The 19,605-nt window shown below is 43.1% G+C and overlaps 1 protein-coding gene across 1 annotated transcript in view; it reads right to left on the bottom strand.

Annotated features, from left to right (window-relative positions):
- trpm3 (transient receptor potential cation channel, subfamily M, member 3) overlaps nucleotides 1-15,833 on the bottom strand; it is a 275,797-nt gene extending 259,964 nt beyond the window's left edge. The window contains 1 exon segment of the mRNA XM_055886361.1: nucleotides 15,211-15,833. Within this exon segment, the coding sequence (XP_055742336.1) occupies nucleotides 15,211-15,405 (195 nt within the window). The 5' untranslated portion in view covers nucleotides 15,406-15,833.
- Nucleotides 15,834-19,605: the final 3,772 nt, after the last annotated feature.

The raw sequence follows: 19,605 nt of genomic DNA, 5'->3' as shown, positions 1-19,605 counted from the left end.
TTTAATAAAACTTTTTCCTCATCAGTCTACACAATACCCCATAATGACAAGGCAAAAACAGATATTTTTTTTTGCAAACAGTAAAATAAAAACAGAAATACCTATTGTACATAAGTATTCAGACCCTTTGCTATGAGACTCAAAATTTAGCTCAGGTGCATCCTGTTTCCATTGATCATCCTTGACATGTTTCTACAACTTGATTGGAGTCAACCTGTGGTAAATTCAATTGATTGAACATGATTTGGAAAGGTACACATCTGTCTATATAAGGTCCCATAGTTGACAGCGCATGTTAGAGCAAAAACCAAGCCATGAGGTCGAAGGAATTGCTCGTTAAGCTCCGAGACAGAATTGTGTCGAGGCACAGATCAGGGTAAGGGTACCAAAACATTGAAAGTCCCCAATAACACAGTAGCCTCCATCATTCTTAAATTGAAGAAGTTTGGAACCACCAAGACTCTTCCTAGAGCTGGCCGCCCAGCCAAACTGAGCAATCGGAGGAGAAGGGGCTTGGCCAAGGAGGTGACCAAGAACCCGATGGTCACTCTGACAGAGCTCCAGAGTTCCTCTGTGGAGATGGGAGAACCTTCCAGAAGGAGGGGCGATTGATTCGATGGTCACCGCCAGGGATGGACTCCTCCCTATAGTCCATCCCTGGCCTATAGGGAGGAGGTAAGTGACCGGCAGTGGAGTGCCAGGACAACAACCTCTCCCTCAAAGTCAGCAAGACAAATGAGCTGATCGTGGACTACAGGAAACGGAGCACACGCCCATCCACATCGACTGGGCTGTATTATTATGGACCACACACACCAACACAGTCATGAAGAAGGCACGACATAGCCTCTTCCCGCTCAGTAAGCTGAAAAGATTTGGCATGGGCCCTCAGATCCTCAAAAACAGTCTGCAGCTGCACCATTGAGAGCATCTTGACTGGCTGCATCACTGCTTGCCATCCGACCACAAGGTGTTACAGAGGAGAATGCACACAGCCCAGTCCATCACTGGGGCCGAGCTCCATGCCTTCCAGGACCTTTATACCAGGCGGTGTCAAAGGAAGGCCCTAAAAATTGTCAAAGACTCCAGCCACCCAAGTCATAGACTGTTCTCTCTGCTACCGCAGGGCAAGTGTTACCGATGCACCAAGTCTGGAGCCAACAGGATCCTGAAGAGCTTCTACCCACAAGCCATAAGACTGCTAAATAGTTTTATATATATCTGTTTTGACAGTTTGATGGACATAAGCACTTTGTTTTAAATAGCCCCATGTGTGTGTGTGTGGGATGGGACTGCAACATTCAGCAGTGAGGTGTGGTGGAGGAGGCGGAAGTAGGTGGCTAGTACCTTGCGTCAGGATGTCACCATTCCTTTCCCCAGGGAGTGGGGATCAGTGATAAGCCCATCTGGCAGTGCCAATGCTAAGCTATATCGCCTGTCACCTGATGGAACTTATAAAAACACAGGGAATAGATCCATAAATGGCAGATTAGCTTTACTGCTAAGGCTGATTTAATCTCCGGAGTCAACAAGCCATGTGTATATATAGCTCTAAATCAAGGATCCTGTAATGAAAAGTCATTCAGATTAGCACTGAAGTTACAGTGGCGTAGAGTGGCTCTTTAAGACTAAAGCTACAGTAATGCAAAGTGAGTGGCTACTGTAATAATGGACAACTACTACTGTAACAATTGAAGATATAAGTCTAACTCTTTCTGTCAACTCTTACTTGTCTGGTAAAAGAATGGTTAAACCTTACATGGTTTTCCTCTGTTCCTGTCAAATCAATGTGTTAGCAATTTATGTTATCCTTCAGTAACACAAACTCCAAAACAAATCAGGGGGAGAAAAATAGGTTTATTCAGAGAGGACAAATCAAGATGTTATGCTGGGAGGTATATGTTCAGATGTTCTGTCTCCCCTGTCCTCAGCTTTTCTCCACCGAACAAAGGAACAGGATACCATTTATAACCCCCCACCCTAGCCTGGGGTTGACCAATCAGAAGTCCTTGCAGTACAACTTGGCCAATGGCCAAATAACCAGTATCCTGCTCCCGACTCAATGTACAGACCAATGAAAATGTGGCACACGTCACTCTGAGTTCAGGAGTGATATTCCACAGATTCTAACAGATGTTGAACTGAAACCCAACTCCTATTTACAATTCCCTGTAGACCATTAGTACTCTAGTTTTTAGTCCTCTCGTCCTCTGCGTTGTGTATTTATCTTCAAAATATTCTTATAATTGCTTACTTGGTGAAAGGATTTAGACCACAGATATTTTGGCTGAGCCTTCTGTGACAATGAAATTTTGACAAGCACTTTACGGAATCTGGAATTGAATGCTTTTTAACCCAAACTCCACGGGGTCAAGCTGGTCAAGTCTGGTTCACCTTGGCTCAGTCTGGCTCAGTCTCATTCTGCCTGGTGGGATGATTGCTTTTTAATGTTAGTTTAGGCCTTGCTGCCTCCGGGGCAGCTCCTGCCCAGTGATCTGGATGAACTCAGCCAGTCAGGTGAAACGAATGGTTATCATGATAAAACCCCTGGTACAGAGCAAATGGATCTATTTTCTCTGTCATCACTCCCACTCTCATCCCTGTGCCCCATCAATATCGCTAGCCTACCGCACTCTGGATAAAAACAAAATGCCACGCTCGCCTGACAAATTCTGCATTAGTCGTCGAGACCCCGGCGTTGTCAGAGCGACCGTGTATTTAGCATTTTCTAGGAATGGGTGTAATAAAAGTGGACCCTGAGGCACGTAGCTAAGGTAATAGCCTTTATGACAGCATATACTTCCCGGCCATCGCACCTGGACGTGCTTCGCTACATGCAGCCGGCATCCTTTTGATAATTTAAGTAGACATTTTTAATCCTGTTATATTACATTTTTATGAAGTTGAACATGTGCTCTTTATGACAGAATGTTCAAATTAGGTTCCAGTCAAAAGTTTGGACACCTACTCATTCCATGGTTTTTCTTCTTTTTTTTTTACTATTTTCTACATTGTAGAATAGTGAAGACATCAAAACAATGAAATATAACATATGGAATCATGTAGTAACCAAAAAAAGTGTTAAACAAATCTAAATATGTTTTATATTTTAGGTTCTTGGTCAAATATCCCTTACTCAGCCTGGAGATGTATTGGGTCATTGTCCTGTTGAAAAACAAATGATAGTCCCATTAAGAGCAAACCAGATGGGGTGGCATATCGCTGCAGAATGCTGTGGTAGCCATGCTGGTTAAGTGTGCCTTGAATTCTAAATAAATCACAGATGGTGTCACCAGCAAAGCACCCTCACACCATCAGACCTCCTCCTCCATGTTTCACGGTGGGAACCACACATGCAGAGATCATTCGTTCACCTACTCTGCGTCTCACAAAGACACAATGGTTGGAACCAAAAATCTCACATTTGGACTCATCACATTTAAGTTAAGCATTCTTTCAAAAAAGTATATTTTAAGTATATTTTCTTGAGTATACTCTCAGGAAGCATGTTCCTCAGCTGTGGATGTTCCCTTATGTGGATTTCAGAAAGTATTTTAAAACACCTTATTGACACTGAAATTATACTTATAGTGTGCTTGATCATTTACAAGCAGAGTTTCATAAAATAATATATTTTATTCAACCAAAAAAACAACTCCAAGTGTATTTTGCATTAATATACTAGTTTACAATTAAAGCGTACGACATTGAAGTACACTTTTAATGAGTGTGTTTAAGCATAATGAACAAGGCATACTTAAAAATGTAAAACAATGCATTTAAAGTACACGTTTCATAAATATATTGAAGGTTGATGATAGTATATTTATAGTATACGTAAAGATTAAAAAACAATTAATTTAAAGTACACTTTTAAGAAGTGTATTGGCAGTTTATAATAGTATATTTATAGCATACTAAAATATTTAAAGTACACTTAATAAGTGCATTGAAGTGTGATGATAGTATATTTATAGTATGCTTAAGATGTTCTTTTCTAGTATATCTCATATTTGATGTATATTATTTGAATTTGTAGTATATTTAAATATACTTTAGTATACTGGTAATGTATTAAAATATACCTTTTGCATTGCATTCATTAATCCAGAGACATCCAGTGTGCGTGTGCATGGGAGAGACAGCGAGAGATGCATGTGTGCGTTTACACTTCTGTAGTGTATCTGTGTCAACATGGGTAAGTAACTTCCTTTAGTGTGTGTGTGTGTGTGTGTGTGTACTCTAATCCTTTATGATCCTGAAGCTGTAGAGTGAATGTGTGCCTCTGGAGACTGGGTGGTTTAATCCCACAGTCCTGTGAGATTTCAGGTGGAGTGGATTTTAGTTGATCCCTGCCACTCCGAATCATCATTGATTGATTATCAGACAAGTCGAGGGCTTTTAGTTGGGATATATACTAGGCGAGTGAAGAGCAAAGTAATCCACTTGTTATACTAGGCTACATAACATGAAGCAAAATGTTCTGATCAGTGCTAATAAATGAACAAACTAGACAGACTCAAGATTATCATCATCAGCACTATATGGCTAACATTTTCCCAGTCTAATTGTAACCAAATATCCAAATGGAGATTCAGTGAAAACAAAAATCTGACAGTGATTGATTTTTCAAGACGAGTCCCCAAGCCAATCAAAAGGGCGCTTAAATTAAAGTTGACCACACATTGCTTTAAATTATTGCTTTAAATGATTTAAAACGGTTGGATGACTTTGGGAGTTTCAGTAAGCAACAACTTGATACACGCCTTCAATGGCATTAGCCTACTTTATTCCAATATTATCGTATTATCAATAAATATCAATTATTTAATGAACCATCCAGTTGTGGTTATTAAAACATGCATGCATAGTGGTGGGCTTTGCCAAGTGATTGGCGAAGTGAAATGCCTCGCAAAGTTTAGAACTGCCACGAGGAAAATAACAGCCTAGTAACGGGCGCTGCCTAGAAACCACCATTATGAAGCACCAGATCTCATGAACGTGCATTGCTTACGCTGGGTTTAGCTATGACTAGTTTTTCTTTTGGTTGACGCAACAGGTGTTAATTCTGATCTCGAAGTGGGATGTAGCTACAGCCGACCTAACATTTAACACCAACACTGTTATACCCAACTGGTGCAACCGGCACCTGGAGATGTTCACAATGGCCTTTTCATTTTTACCGGTCACTTAAAACTCCCATGACACGGACACACAGTGGAGGTACATACAAGGTATATTACTCACACCTTGATTGACTGTAATGTTGCCCCAGTCAACTGGATAAATAAAGGACAAATAAAAAGGGACAAAAATAGTCCAACAAAAAAACTGTTGAATAAAACAGGGTGGTAGTTGTTACCAGGTCAATGCGTAGAACGGTAGTGGGTGTGTTGAGCAGTGGGTGTTATGACAACAGAGGTAAGCCATATCACTTGTCAACTCCTCATGCCTCCACCACTCTCTTAGAGAATAAAGGCTATTCAGAACCTTAAAGGGATTGAAGAACCCTTTTTGGTTCGAGGTGGAACTAGCGCTGTGGCAGTCATGAAATTATGTCAGCCGGTGATTGTCAAGCAAATAACTGCCAGTATCACAGTAAATTACCGTTAATTAACATAAACTCATTTGGCATCTCCTGGCTTCAAGCCACTGATGCAGGCCTTTGGAACTACTACATTTTAAAAAGTCTAATAAATCCATGTAATATTGCCTACACCATTACAACAAATCCATTATTTATTTTAGACAGGTCCAAAGAAACATGAAATGAAGTAGTATATTTCAGAAGAACAGAATAGCATACTCAAATCAAATCAAACTTTATTTGACACTTGCGCCGAATACAACAAGTGCAGACTTCACCTTGAAATGCTTACTTACAAGCCCTTAACCAACAGTGCAGTTCAATAAGAAAATATTTACCAAGTAGGACAAAATAAAAAGTAACACAATAAGAGTAACGAGGCTATATACAGGGGGCACCGGTACCGAGTCAGTGTGCAGGGGTTCAGGCTAGTTGAGGTAATCTGTACATGTAGGTGGTTGCGAAGTGACTATGCATAGGTAACAAACAAACAGCGAGTAGCAGCAGTGTACAGGGGGGGATCAATGTAAATTGTCCAGTGGCGACTGGAGTGACTTGCCACTCCAGTACTGCTTGCCGTGAGGTAGCAGAGAAACAGTCTATAACTTGGGTGACTGGAGTCTCTGACAATTTTATGGGCTTTCCTCTGACACCGCCTATTATATAGGTTATATTATATATATCTTAATAGTAGGTAATCAATTTTATTTTCTAACGATTGCACGTTAGCAAGGAGAATGGAAAGCGTTTAGTTTACTCGCTCGCCTCCGGCTACTCAGAAGGATCCCTGATCTGCGTCCCCTGCGTCCGCCTTTTCTTCACGCAAAAGGCGTGGATCTGGGCCTGTTCAAGTGAAAGCAGGATATCCTTCTCGTCCAACTCGTTATAGGAAACAGTTTCTTCCAGTCCGCGGTGAGTAATCGCTTTTCTGATGTTGCAAAGTTATTTTCGGTCATATGAGACGATAGCAGCAACATTATGTCCACAATAAGTTAAAAACTAAGTGAAACAACTCGCAAAAAAATTGGTTAGGAGAATGTAAAACGTCAGCCATGTTCTTCGGTGCCATCTTGATACCATATCTTGAAACTCTTTGAGTTGTCCTCATGTTAGGCCCTGATCCGGCTATGCCATATGGCTGTGGGTTACACTAGTTCATTTAGCAGAAAACAATTCCTTAGAATTATGTTGCATTATTTTCTATTATTTTATAGTGTTAAGAATATTGAACATACTGTAGCTGAATAAAATTAGAGTGGTTATTTTGTCCAAAAGATTTCAGGGAGTGCGTACGTGCAGCTATTCTGTGTTGAGCGGTTAACAAAGAAATAGGTCCTCCTAGGAAGAATAGCTGCTGCTTTTGCAACAGCTAATGGGGATCTTAATAAAATACCAAATCCTATTATGCTTAATTTAGAGCTATTTATGCAACTTTAGGGCTATATGTTTATATTTTTAATACATTCTAAGGCTGCATGATGATGATTTAAACGTTGCATGAAAGGCCTGAGCTCTGTTTAGTTTTTTTCTCAGGTTGCACACACTTCATCAGTCTCTCATTCACAATTTGACAAGCACTTGATGCACTCCATGCATTTTGCAGCAAGTGGCTGTTGTGCCCATGGGCTGAATATAATCATTATTATTCCCTTCTCCCGTCTGCGTGCTCCGAAGCACCTCTCATTTACATGGCTCTATCAGATAGCTCAATTCTCATTAGCCAATGCCCGTCAAGTGATCAGGTCTTTCTCACAGACTACAAGTCAAGACAGACACATCGGGGACGCAACTGCGCACGTCCTTATCCTTTAAAAAAAAAACTTTTACCCATTTTCTCCCCACTTTCGTGGTATCCAATTGGTAGTTACAGTCTTGTCTCATCACTGCAACTCACGTACGGACTCGGGAGACGCGGAGGTCGAGAGTCGCGTGTCCTCCGAAACACAAACCAACCAAGCAGCACTGCTTCTTGACACAATGCCCACTTAACCCGGAAGCCAGCCACACCAATGTGTCAGTGGAAACACCGTGCACCTGGCGACTGTGTTAGCGTGCACTGCACCCGGCCCGCCACAGGAGTCGCTAGTGTGCGATGGGACAAGGACATCCCTGCTGGCCAAACACTCCCCTAACCCGGATGACGCTGGGGCCAATTGTGCGCCGCCCCATTGGTCTCCCGGTCACGGCCAGCTGCGACAGAGCCTGGACTCGAACCCAGAATCTCTAGTGGCACAGCTTGCACTGCCATGCAGTAACTTAGACCACTGTGCCACTCGGCATGCCCTTATCCAATTCTGAGGTGCATATTGAAGATATTGGAAGATTTGTCCACATATAATTTTCATCAGCCAACAAGATGAGTAGGCCTAACAAACAGCAAAAGCACTAGCTTATGTCAATCTACTATACCCCATCGTACAAAAGTTGACCTATTGTATTCTATTTTTTTAAACCCTTTTTCTCCCCAATTTCCCCAAACAGGAGTCGCCAGTGCGCGATGGGACAAGGACATCACTGCCGGCCAAACCCTCCCCTAACCCAGACGACGCTGAGCCAATTGTGCAGCGCCTCATGGGTCTCCAGGTCGCGGCCGGCTGCAACACAGCCACGCAGATCGGGGATCCACCTCGAGCACTGCGATGCAGTGCCTTAGACTGCTGCACCACTCGGAAGGCCCCAACCTATTCTATTCTGTGTGAGAAATAAATATTCCAAACATAGTCTGACACTTGTGGGATACGATAGATCCCAAATAATACAACCATTAGCATTAAAAAAAAAACATTTAAGCAATGAAGCTGACACAACAGATCAGAACATTTAGCTTAAAATGTTGATAAACTATCAGGCTATTTCTTCACATTATAAGTGCAGCGATGCGCACACAGCAGTAGGCTGTAGATATTGAGAAAGCGAGAAAGTTCCAAAATGAAATCAATTAGCTGTAAAATACCATTCTCAAAAGTGACCTCAAATGCCATAATGCATGTACTGTTTTTATTATAAAAGTGCATTTTTATGGCGAAAATTGTCTTTCCCAAACTTGAAACTCACGCGCTGCATATGGATTCCAGTTAGGCTCTACACCCATTGTAAAGTGGTTAATGTGCTTAATTTTAAGAAGTTAATTTGGCCACTTTAGTTGTGATACAAACCTTATCAAAACATATGGGCTAGGCTACATTAGGTTTGCAACTATGATTTGAAAAAGTCGCAAAAAAAGGCATGCGTTGTTTCTTGCCTTACTGCACACAAGCTGGGCATCATTCACAAGTGATAATACATCATTCACAAGTGATAGGCTAATATTGTCACCCATCAGACTATTCTTGATTTAATGTTGATTAGAGGGACAGTAGAGTGCTGAGTAGCAGGCAGTTAGCAAGTTTGGTAGGCTACTAATGACCATCAGAAGCATCAGACCTGGGAGAAGCCTAATTACCGTGACCACCGGTGAGGCAGTAACACAAATCAGATTTTATTGGTCACATCACTTGATTAGCAGACGTTATTGCAGGTGTAGCGAAATGCTTGTGCTTCTAGCTCCGACAGTGCAGTAATATCTAACAAGTAATATCTAGCAAATTACACAACATATACCCAATACACACAAATCTAAGTTGGAATGAATTAAGACTATATGCATATGGACGAGTGATGTCAGAGCAGAACGGACTAAGATACCGTAGAATAGTATAGAATACAGTGTATACATATGAGATGAGTAATGCCAGATATGTAAACATTAAGTGACTAAGATACCATAGAATAATATATCAAACAGTATATACATATGAGATGACTAATGCCTGATATGTATACATTATTAAAGTGACTAGTGTTCCATTCCTTAAAGTGGCCATTGATTTCTAGTCTATGCCTATAGGCAGCAGCCTCTAATGTGCTAGTGATGGCTGTTTAACAGTCTGATGGCCTTGAGATAGAAGCTGTTTTTCAGTCTCTCGGTCCCAACTTTGATACCCCTGTACTGACCTCGCCTTCTGGATGATAGCGGGGTGAACAGGCAGTGGCTCGGGTGGTTGATGTCTTTGGTCACTGTAACAGCCCTAGGTAGAACCATTTTGGGTTCCATGTAGAACTTTCCTTTTGGGTTCATGTAGAACCCTTTCTACAGAGGGTTCTACATAGAACCCAAAAGGGTTCAACCTGGACCCAAAAAGGGTTATTCTATAGGGACAGCCAAATAACCCTTTTGGAACCCTTTTTTTAAGAGTGCATCCACCCCCTCAGAGTGAGCTCCATTACCGTAATTATGCATTTATTCAACACATTCTGACTTCCTTCCTTCGCTCCAATAAGGCATGATGTCTTCTCAGCACGTTCTCTCACCAGATAACACCTCCCAACACGCATTGATGCTAAAACAAACCCTCATGGATAAATAACTTCTTCTGTTTCCAAGTTACTGTTGCCAAGGGTGTCCATGGACAACCCCCCACCTTCCAAGCACTACCATCCCAGCACCATGTTCTACAAGCATGTGTGATGTAAGGCGATGAAGATGTTAATTAGAACATAGTGTCTGTGTTCCAATCCTAGTGGTGCAGTGCTGTGCTCAGTGCATACATTTTTGAAAGAGCCACCTATCATCAATGGAGCGTGAAATCAAAAGTATAGAGAAAAAAAAGCTTGTTCAAAGAAATGTGTATTTCATAAGAAATTCATTTCGTTCAGTTTGACCCAAAATGAGGTGTTTTTTTGTTGTTGCTTTGCCTCATTTGTAGTCAGAGGATGGTTGGGGACTGGTGTCTTTAGGCACCCAGTGATCTGTCTCTTAGATGGCTCTCTGTTTCATGCATCGAACTAGCCATTTTCCCTTTAATTAGAGAGGCGAGTTCCTTGAGGCTAATTTACAAATTGGCTAATCTTAGTCCGCAGTGAAATACTAGTGAATTAAAATCTGTTTCTTAAAAGGCCTTATTTGACAGTTTTGATAATGCAAATGAGTGAAATGAAGAAGAATAGCACTTATGATTCTGAATACCTCAAATTTTGTTCATCTTAACCCCATCATAATCTAAAATATAACATTGTTTTACTCCCTTGTTAAACCTTAGCCAAAAATTATCGCTCCCCCTGAAAATCAAATGAACATAATACAAAAATCCCCATCAAAAAGTCTGTTTACAATAGAGATACAGTGCATTCAGAAAGTATTCAGACTACACTTTTTCCACATTTTGTAACATTACAGACTTATTCTAAAATTGATTAAATGTGTTTTTCCCCATCAATCTACATACAACAACCCATAATGGCAAAGCAAAAACAGTTTATTTTATTTTAGCAAATGTATATATTATTTAACAGAAATGTCACATTTACATAGGTATGCAGATATTTTACTTTGTTGAAGCACCTTTGGCAGTGATTACAGCCTCGAGTCTACTTTGGTATGATGCTAAAAGTTTGGCACACCTGTATTTTGGGAGTTTCTCCCATTCTTCTCTGCAGATCCTCTCAAGCTCTGTCAGGTTGGATGGGGAATGTCGCTGCACAGCTATTATCAGGTTTTTCCAGAGATGTTAGATTGGGTTCAAGTCAAGGACATGCAGAAACTTGTCAGGAAGCCACTCCTGCGTTGTGTTGGCTGTGTGCTTAGGGTCGTTGCCGCAGTCGGAGGTCCTGAGTGCTCTGGAGCAGGTTTTCATCAAGGATCTCTCTGTACTTTGCTCCATTCATCTTTCCCTCGATCCTGACTAGTCTCCCATTCCCCGCCACTGAAAAACATCCCAACAGCATGATGCTGCCACCACAGTGATGGTATTGGCCAGGTGATAAGCGGTGCCTGGTTTCCACCAGACATGACCCTTGGCATTCAGGTCAAAGAGTTCAATCTTGGTTCCATCAGACCAGAGAATCTTGTTTCTCATGGTCTGAGAGTCCTTTAGGTGCTTTTTGGCATACTCCAAGTGGGCTGTTATGTGCCTTTTACTGAGGAGTGGCTTCCGTCTGGCCACCTGATTGGTGATGTACTGCAGAGTCAGTTGTCCTTCTGGAAGGTTCACCCATCTCCACAGACACGATCCCGTCATGGAGCTCTACGGAAAATTCCTTCGACCTCATGACTTGGTTTTTGCTCTGACATGCACTGTCAACTGTGGGACCTTATATAGACAGGTGTGTGCCTTTCCAAATCATGTCCAATCAATTTAATTTACTACAGGTGGACTCCAATCAAGTTGTAGAAACATCTCAAGGATGATCAATGAAAACAGGATGCACCTGAGCTCAATTTCAAGTCTCACAGCAGAGGTTCTGAATACTTACGTAAATAATTTCTGTTTTGTATTTTAAATACATTTGCTAAAATGTATTTAAGCAATTTTAGAATGAGAATGTAACATAACAAAATGTGTAAAAAGTGAAGGGGTCTGAGTACTTTCACGAATGCACTGCATCTGCATGGGCTGCGTCTCAATTCACCACATCTACCGATATCGTCCTTCCACATCTGGGGTGAAAGGTGGCAGAACTGAGCGGTGTTTGTCAGACCATGAGCCATCCCGAAAATCACTCTTCTCACAAAATCATATGTAGCATCCGAACGGTTTATGCCTACAAACTACCCCTCTGTTGGAAGCTGAGACTCTCACGGACACGATGCTCTCTGTTTTTTACCCACAACCCTCGACTCATCGGAAAGTCCCCAGTACCAGTTTAAAAATGAATGGAAGTAAGTATATATGGAGATAGTTTAGTGCCTAAAATAAGGACATAAATACATGTAAAAACAAAACCCCCAAAAGTTTCCTGATCTTTCTTATATCGCTCAGATATAGAACAGACACCTTAGAACAAACTTCCTTTCGATTTTTTGGGGGACTATCTGTTGTTCCATGTAGTGAATCTGTTATTCAATGCTTTTCTATTGGCTGATAGCAGTAATGCCAAATTCAATGTTTCATCCAATCATTTTTTTTTGATACCTTAAGGGGTCTTAATTCAAAATCAATTGTTAAATAATCTAATCTAAATAATAATCCTTGGTATGGCCATTTGAAAACAATCCCATATGTTAGGTGATCAGGTGGCATTGGTTGTGACTTGGTATCAGCAATGTGGGAATGATGAAGGGATGGGGTTTACGGGGGTGTTGTGTGTGGGGGATTATTTTCATCCACCACCACAATTACCATAATCCCACTGTGAGATTAAATGTTGCTCATTTTAGTCAAGTACCATCAGAGAAAATGAATGTGCTGCTGGCAAGGAATCAGACATTACGATCACTAACAGTTACACCACGACAACACATCCCACCGATACAAATGCACGAACCCACATACACAAAAAGAAAACAATAATGAGCACACACTAGTGTTTTAGTAGAAAGTTGAGAGGGTATAGTTATGACCTAAATGTGCTGAGCAGAAGGCAACCGCGCCACACCAGATGGCTGTATAGCCTGCAGGGCATTCACAACGAGATGGCAGACACGCACGCACCACAAACATACACGGAAGCACACACATACACACAGAATCACTCAGACACTCATGATCATAATAGATCATAATGACGATGGGTCACCTAGCTGAAGCATCGAAGCTTTGAGATCATCACTCTGTGGTCCGTATCCAGCCAACAAATCCCCGCGGGGCTAATGCACCTACAGTATTATCTCTCACATACACTTTCTATCGTCACCTCTCCTATTCTCGTCGTTCTATGCTTCTGTGTACACTGACTCAACTCATCTCAATCGTTGCTGGTAAAACAGCAGTTATTGTTTCAGCATGTGTCATTTCTCTTTGGACATGGTGTTGTGTTATTAGCTGTAGCTCTGGGGCATTAGTCATAAAATGTCTCAGAGCAGGAGTGCTGATCTAGGATCTAGTTTTTCCTTTTAGGTCATAATGAATAAGATTACATGGACAGGATGGACCTGATTCAATAGCAACACACATGCCCCGCCCACGTGAGGATATCTATTTCCTGTGTTTGAGATGTGTAAAATCCAGTTGTCACTTTAAATCTTGCTTGAATGCTTTAATTTTACTCTGGTGACTCTTTCCCACTCTTGCTTGTGCCATTAGGTTGTTCCCGTTAACGTAATGACCACGGAAACGTTTGGAATGATCTGTCAAACACACTCCAGTCATGGCTGAAATAGGCTCAATGGACCACATTGGTTTTCCGTTGCATCTTTCTCGACAGTTACATCATAATAAAGAGAAGAAAGCAAACTTTTTTTTGTGGGTGTTGATTTCCTTTTTCCTTCATCTTGTTCAATTGTTGCCATGCACCTGCAATAAGATTGCTCAGATGTGCTAGTGCCTTTGAATTTAGTGTAATTGAAAAGAGTTATGATGTAAAGTATGTATAGATATGTCAAATCTAGAGCCAAGTATTTTTATTTAAAATTGTTCAATTACATGGTTGTCCTTCTCTTGACACACTTGTTGAATTATGCAAGAGAATGTGACAACTTGCAGGTGAGCACAAGTAGGCATAGAGACAGAGCAAGCTGTTGGTGTTTGCTGCCTTGTTCCAACCCTTTATATTAATTTATTCACGGATGCAAATACACATATCGTTTTCTTTATTTTATACTAAGAAAATGTATACGAGTGCATTATAAGAAAAAAAGTGAAATTCTACAATAAATGTAATACCTGAATTTCCACCAAAATGACTGAACTCCATTCATTACTTGCCTGTGTCAGTAAATTGTTTTATGTGCTATAATTCAGTTAATATCTAATTGATTTTAAAAGTGTGAGTATCTTCATTCATTGTCCAGCTGTTGCATTTATTAAAATAGTTTTTAAAACCTTTTAACAATTTTGATGACCGTTGCTAGACCCAAGATCAACACGAGAGCAACGTCCCCTAATCTCTCCACGCTCTGCGTTTAGGATCATACTGTTGTCAGATGTCTGATGGGTTAACATAGTCCCTAGCATTCTTCTTGCTGACCTCAATCCAAAAACATCAATAAAGTTCTACATTTCGAAAATAGAACGGAGGACTGGCCCTGAACCAGATCAATCCAGAGTGGTGGCTGACTGCTCCCAGACCCACCGTGGAGAAACTCTCTTCAGTCATACATGCCTGGCCAAACATTTCTGAAACTTTAAGCACACACTCTGAAGCCTTGGAGAAGATACCACAGGAGGAAAAGAAGCGTGGTGGGGTTAACCCATATCCTCGTCACAAGTTGCTCTCTTTCTCTGAACCAGGCCCAACTCTATAGCAACTCCAAACTAACCAGCTCATGGGCTACTCAGCATTCCCAAAAATACACCCATCTCCTCTTTCCATATTCCAGTCTCCCAAAACAAGTTCTCATTCTTCTACGCTTGGAACCATCTCATGAATACTTCCAAAACCGGAATGTCCTCTACTAAAAACCGGTGGCTTCTCTATTATTCCCAATACCATCTTTGCCACTTCTCACTTTCCAATCTCCACAACAAACCTGCCTCACCGCTGTATGACTTCTCAAACTGGCCCCTCCTCCACCTGTACCCATACAACCAAATTCACTATCCCCTACTTTCCCCCAACCTAGGCCTAACCACCTCCACTCTCAGGGCCCATGGTATTGTTTGAGCCTGGAGGGGGGGAGGGCTCAATAAGTCCTCTCCAAGTCTTACCGGTGGCTGCTGGGAGTTGAGCGCACCCCTCTTGGTGGAGCCCCCCCTGGAGCTAAGCCTTTTCCAGGACTCAGAGAAACGCCCCCTGGTGGTGGGACGTCCTGGCCCCTCTGACGACTCCTCCCGCGTGGAGCATGCACGGTCCCTGCGAATGCCCTCTCTCCGAATATCACCCAGTTTCTTCTTAGAAGCCATGTAGAAGCCAGAGAAAGAGCAACCAAAGCCCAGAAGAAGCTACGGCTGCAATAGCTATGAGAGAGCCTGAGACAGTTAGCTACTCAGCGCACACAGCTCTGCAACCTGCTACAGGTGTCAGGTCATCTCCCTTCTGTTATCTTCTCAACTCCTTCGTCTCTTCTCTTGAGGAATGACAAAGGACGCTGTCTGCACACTGTTGCATGTGACGCTGCTACCTCTGTTGTTGTTGCTGTTTCTCCTACCGGGGAGGTAGAGACAGAGAGAATGGAGGGAAAGAGTGGGAGAGAGAGGCAGGGATAGAGACAGCTTTCTAAAATGGTGTGGCTTCTTTTAGGCGCGTGGCTCCTCCTGTTGAATAGAGCGCTGCACTGGTTCTTGTGATGGAGGCAGAAAGACAAATGTTGTGTTCAGTAAGTCAATCTCTTGCTCTGAACGCGGCACCCCCTCCCCTCCATGTTCTCCCATTTACACACTCCCCCTCCCTCCTTCACTCCACAGTCCTCACTAGCTCCCCTCTCCTTTACTGATTTGCTTCTCAGCTGAGCTGAAGCTCTATGGCTTTTTTGTTTGTCAAAATGACTTTCCTCCCCCTCTCCATTTCCTACTTTCTATACTCTTTTCATCCAAAACTATTCAGAAGCACAGGGGCCAGTGAGAGCCTAAAGCTGCTACTCCTTTAACTGCGGTACAAATAGATTAAAGCAAACTCATGACAGGAGAATACAGTGCAGACAGAGGTGTAAACCCATGTAATGGCACTATCCGTCCATCTCTGCCTGTCTGTCTACCTATCTCTCTCTCTCTGCCAGCCTGTCTGTCTGTCTACCTATCGCTCTCTGTCTGCCTATCGCTCTCTGTCTGCCTGTCTGTCTACTTATCTCTATCTGTCTGTCTGCTGTCTATCTCTATAAGTCCGTTTCTGCCAACCTCTCTCTCTCTCTCTCTCTCTCTCTCTGCCTGCCTGCCTATCTATATCTGCCTGTCTGTATTTTCCAGCAGCCCTGTACATCACTACCAAGACCTTGGAACAGTCTGCCCACACCATACAGAGGATAGACAGAGGGCAAAGGCTGATAATTGTTACCAGCCACCACACGTGCCACTGAGACTGAGGGCCTACTAGACAGACAGTCTCTTGTTTATTTCTTTATTCAACCTTTTGATTTAATTAATCTAATTAGCCAGAGGCACATAGGCATACCGATAGGACAAATGGGGAGATAGTACAAAATGGGAGGTACTGTCAAAACTGTGATTATAAGTAGAAGCCAGAGAATACCACTGCAGTGGGCAGTGGTATTCAGGGTCACATAGAGTGCTTCTTGGTATTCTTTAAAAAAAAGTACTTTGAAACAAAAGTATACACCTCACATACATGGTTATGGGCTTCAAAAAAAATAAGACACCTGTACCATGTCAGATATACAGTTGCAATCTATTACATTTTGAGTTTGCATCCTAATATTACACTTTATATGCATCACAGAAGAATGAAATATAACAAACCGTTTGACATAGAAACACCGGATCTTCTGCGTTTAAAAAAAAATAATAATGTTGATAAATTATGAAAAAGATGAATAATATTCCACCGATGAGGCCACTACAGGGCGCTTTGGTCATTCAGCTGCAGGAAAGGGCTACATTCACAAGCGCCAATGAAGCCCTGACCAGGCTGAAAGAGAGCCTAGTGCCCTGAGGAGAGGCAGAAGCAGAAAAAACAGATAAGCACACTAGGCTACATACAATGATGCCCAAGACCAGCTTATAATAAGTTCAGACAATATTCCTTCCCTCTCCCCCAATACGACTCTATTGTCCCCAAGTAACTGTTCTTCTCTAGGAAGTAACGATAGAATTAGCCAATGCCAATGACATACATGGACACTGAAAAATCTATAGAAAAGAGGAAATATAGCATGTAAGTCAAGAATTGTCAATAATTGTTATATATGTGTGTGTGTGTGTGTCTGTGCATATGAATGGGAGCGTGAAGGAGGGTGAATATGAATATGTGTATGAGGGTGGGAGAGAATGGGTGTGCGGAGGCATAGGGTATTTGTTGTGTGTGAATGAAGGTGAATGGATGAGTAAGTAGCTGTATAGAGGGGTGTAAATGTGTTTAAGAAGAAGGGAGAAGGGAAATGACAGAGGTTGGGATAAACTGGATCTGGGTGGGTAAAGGAGGGCAAGGAGGGGAGGTGGTTTAAGCTTAGCTTGGAGGGGCAAGGGTGGGACAAGCTTGGCTTGAGCGGACAAGAGGGAGTATAGATGGGAGGTGGGGAAAAGCTTGGCTTGGGTGGGGTAAAGGGGGAAGAACAGGGGGGGTGTGGTGCAGAGGGATGGATTTGGCTTGGGAGAGAGAGAAGGAATGAGATTAATTATATTTACAATCATCACATTTCATTCTCTTCGAGGACCCACTGACCCCAGGTAGACCCCCACCAGCCACTTTCATTATTAGGTAATACAAATCAACCACAGTACTTAAATGGTAGTCTTTTTTCAAATGTATGTACAATGTATAAATCCACAGCTTTTGGGGCTAAAAGCTGTAAAAAGGCATAGTACAAAGACGTAATTTGTACTATGCCTTTCGGCTTATGTACATGAAGGGGACACTCCCCATTGTGTACCTGGGACAGGACGGCCTCTAGTCCCGTGTCGCATGCGTCGGTGTGGACCAACATCGGTACCTGGAAATCGGGCGTTACAAGAATCGGATGGGAGAACAGCACTTCCTTCAGGCACCTGAACGCCGCTTCAGTCTCGCCCGTCTATTTCACTGTTTTCAGGAGGCGGGCCCTGGTTAGATCGGTCAGGGGGAATAAGCAGGCTGTTGTATCCTGCCAGTCCCAGGAAGGACTTAACAGGTGTCTTGGTGCGTGGCACGGGCCATTTACGTACCGCGCGGACCTTCCTCAAAACTTCAGGTACTCCACCTCCTCGGACACTAACTTTCATTTCTTGGGGTTTGCTGTCAACCCGGCTTGCCTGAGCGCGTCCAGCACCGCCTGGAGGCGTGTCAGGTCCTCTTCCCAACCTTGGCTGTGGATAATGATATCATCCAAATAACTTGCTGTTACTGTTGGTGGGGTCGTAGGACTCAGTCCATCAGGGGATGGAACGTGGGAGGGGCTCCGTGAAGACCGAATGGGAGCTCCCTGTACTGATATAAGCCATTCGGAGTCGAAAATGTAGTCTTCTCCCTGGAGGAGGCTGCCAAAGGTACCTGCCAATATCATTTAGTCGGGTCAAGGGTGCTGATGTACCGGGCCTTTCCCAAACGGTCGATGAGCTCGTCCACCCTCGGCATGGGGTAGGTTTGGGCACCAACATGATGGGGTTGCACCATGCACTGTGGGACTCTTCGATGACCGCCATTCCTCAGCATAGCCTCCATTTCCTTCTTTATGGCCTCTTTTGTACCGTTTCCCTGGAGAACACCGCCATATTCTGACCGACGAGCTGGGCCCGGGTCGAGGTCCTCATTGCTCGCCACCACCACTGGGTCCCGACCATAACACGGCCAAAACTGTCTTCTCGTGTCACCTCTTCAATAGGTTCAAGTAGTAAATCTGCTGGGGCTGCCATACGCGGTAATTGACGGATCCTAGCTTCTCTGTCATCTCCTACGGCCCGTGCCATGTTGCCAGGAACTTACTTTCGGCCATGAGGATTAAGACCAGCACCTTGTCTCCAACCTGGAATTCTCGGGGCTGGGTTCCCTGATTGCAGATCTGAGCTTGGGCGCGTTGGGCCTTCTCCATATGTTCCCTTACCACTGGCCATATGGCTGTCATCCGCTCCCTCATCATCTCCACGTGTTCTACAATGCTGCGTAATGGGGTCGGTTGGGCTTCCCACACTTCCTTGGCGAGGTCCACTAGGCCGTGTGGCCTCCTCCCATAGAGGGGATCGAAAGGGGAAAACCCAGTGGATGACTGGGGCACTTCTCGGACCGAGAACATTAGGTGGGATAGTATTTGGTCCAAGTTCTTCCCGTCCTGCTCGATGACCTTCCGCAGCAGTTTTATTGAACCGCTCAATGAGCCCATTCGTCTGCAGGTGAAAGACAGAGATCCGGATCTGCTTGATCTGCAGGAGAGCACACAAATCTTTCATTCGGCGGTACCTTGGTCACCTTGGTCAGTCAGGATCTCGTTCGGGATGACCGCCCGGCTAAAGAGGTAGAAC

This window comes from Salvelinus fontinalis, chromosome 28, assembly GCF_029448725.1.
Source record: "Salvelinus fontinalis isolate EN_2023a chromosome 28, ASM2944872v1, whole genome shotgun sequence".
Classification (NCBI taxonomy): domain Eukaryota; kingdom Metazoa; phylum Chordata; class Actinopteri; order Salmoniformes; family Salmonidae; genus Salvelinus; species Salvelinus fontinalis.
This window is presented reverse-complemented; position numbering and strand designations above follow the sequence as displayed.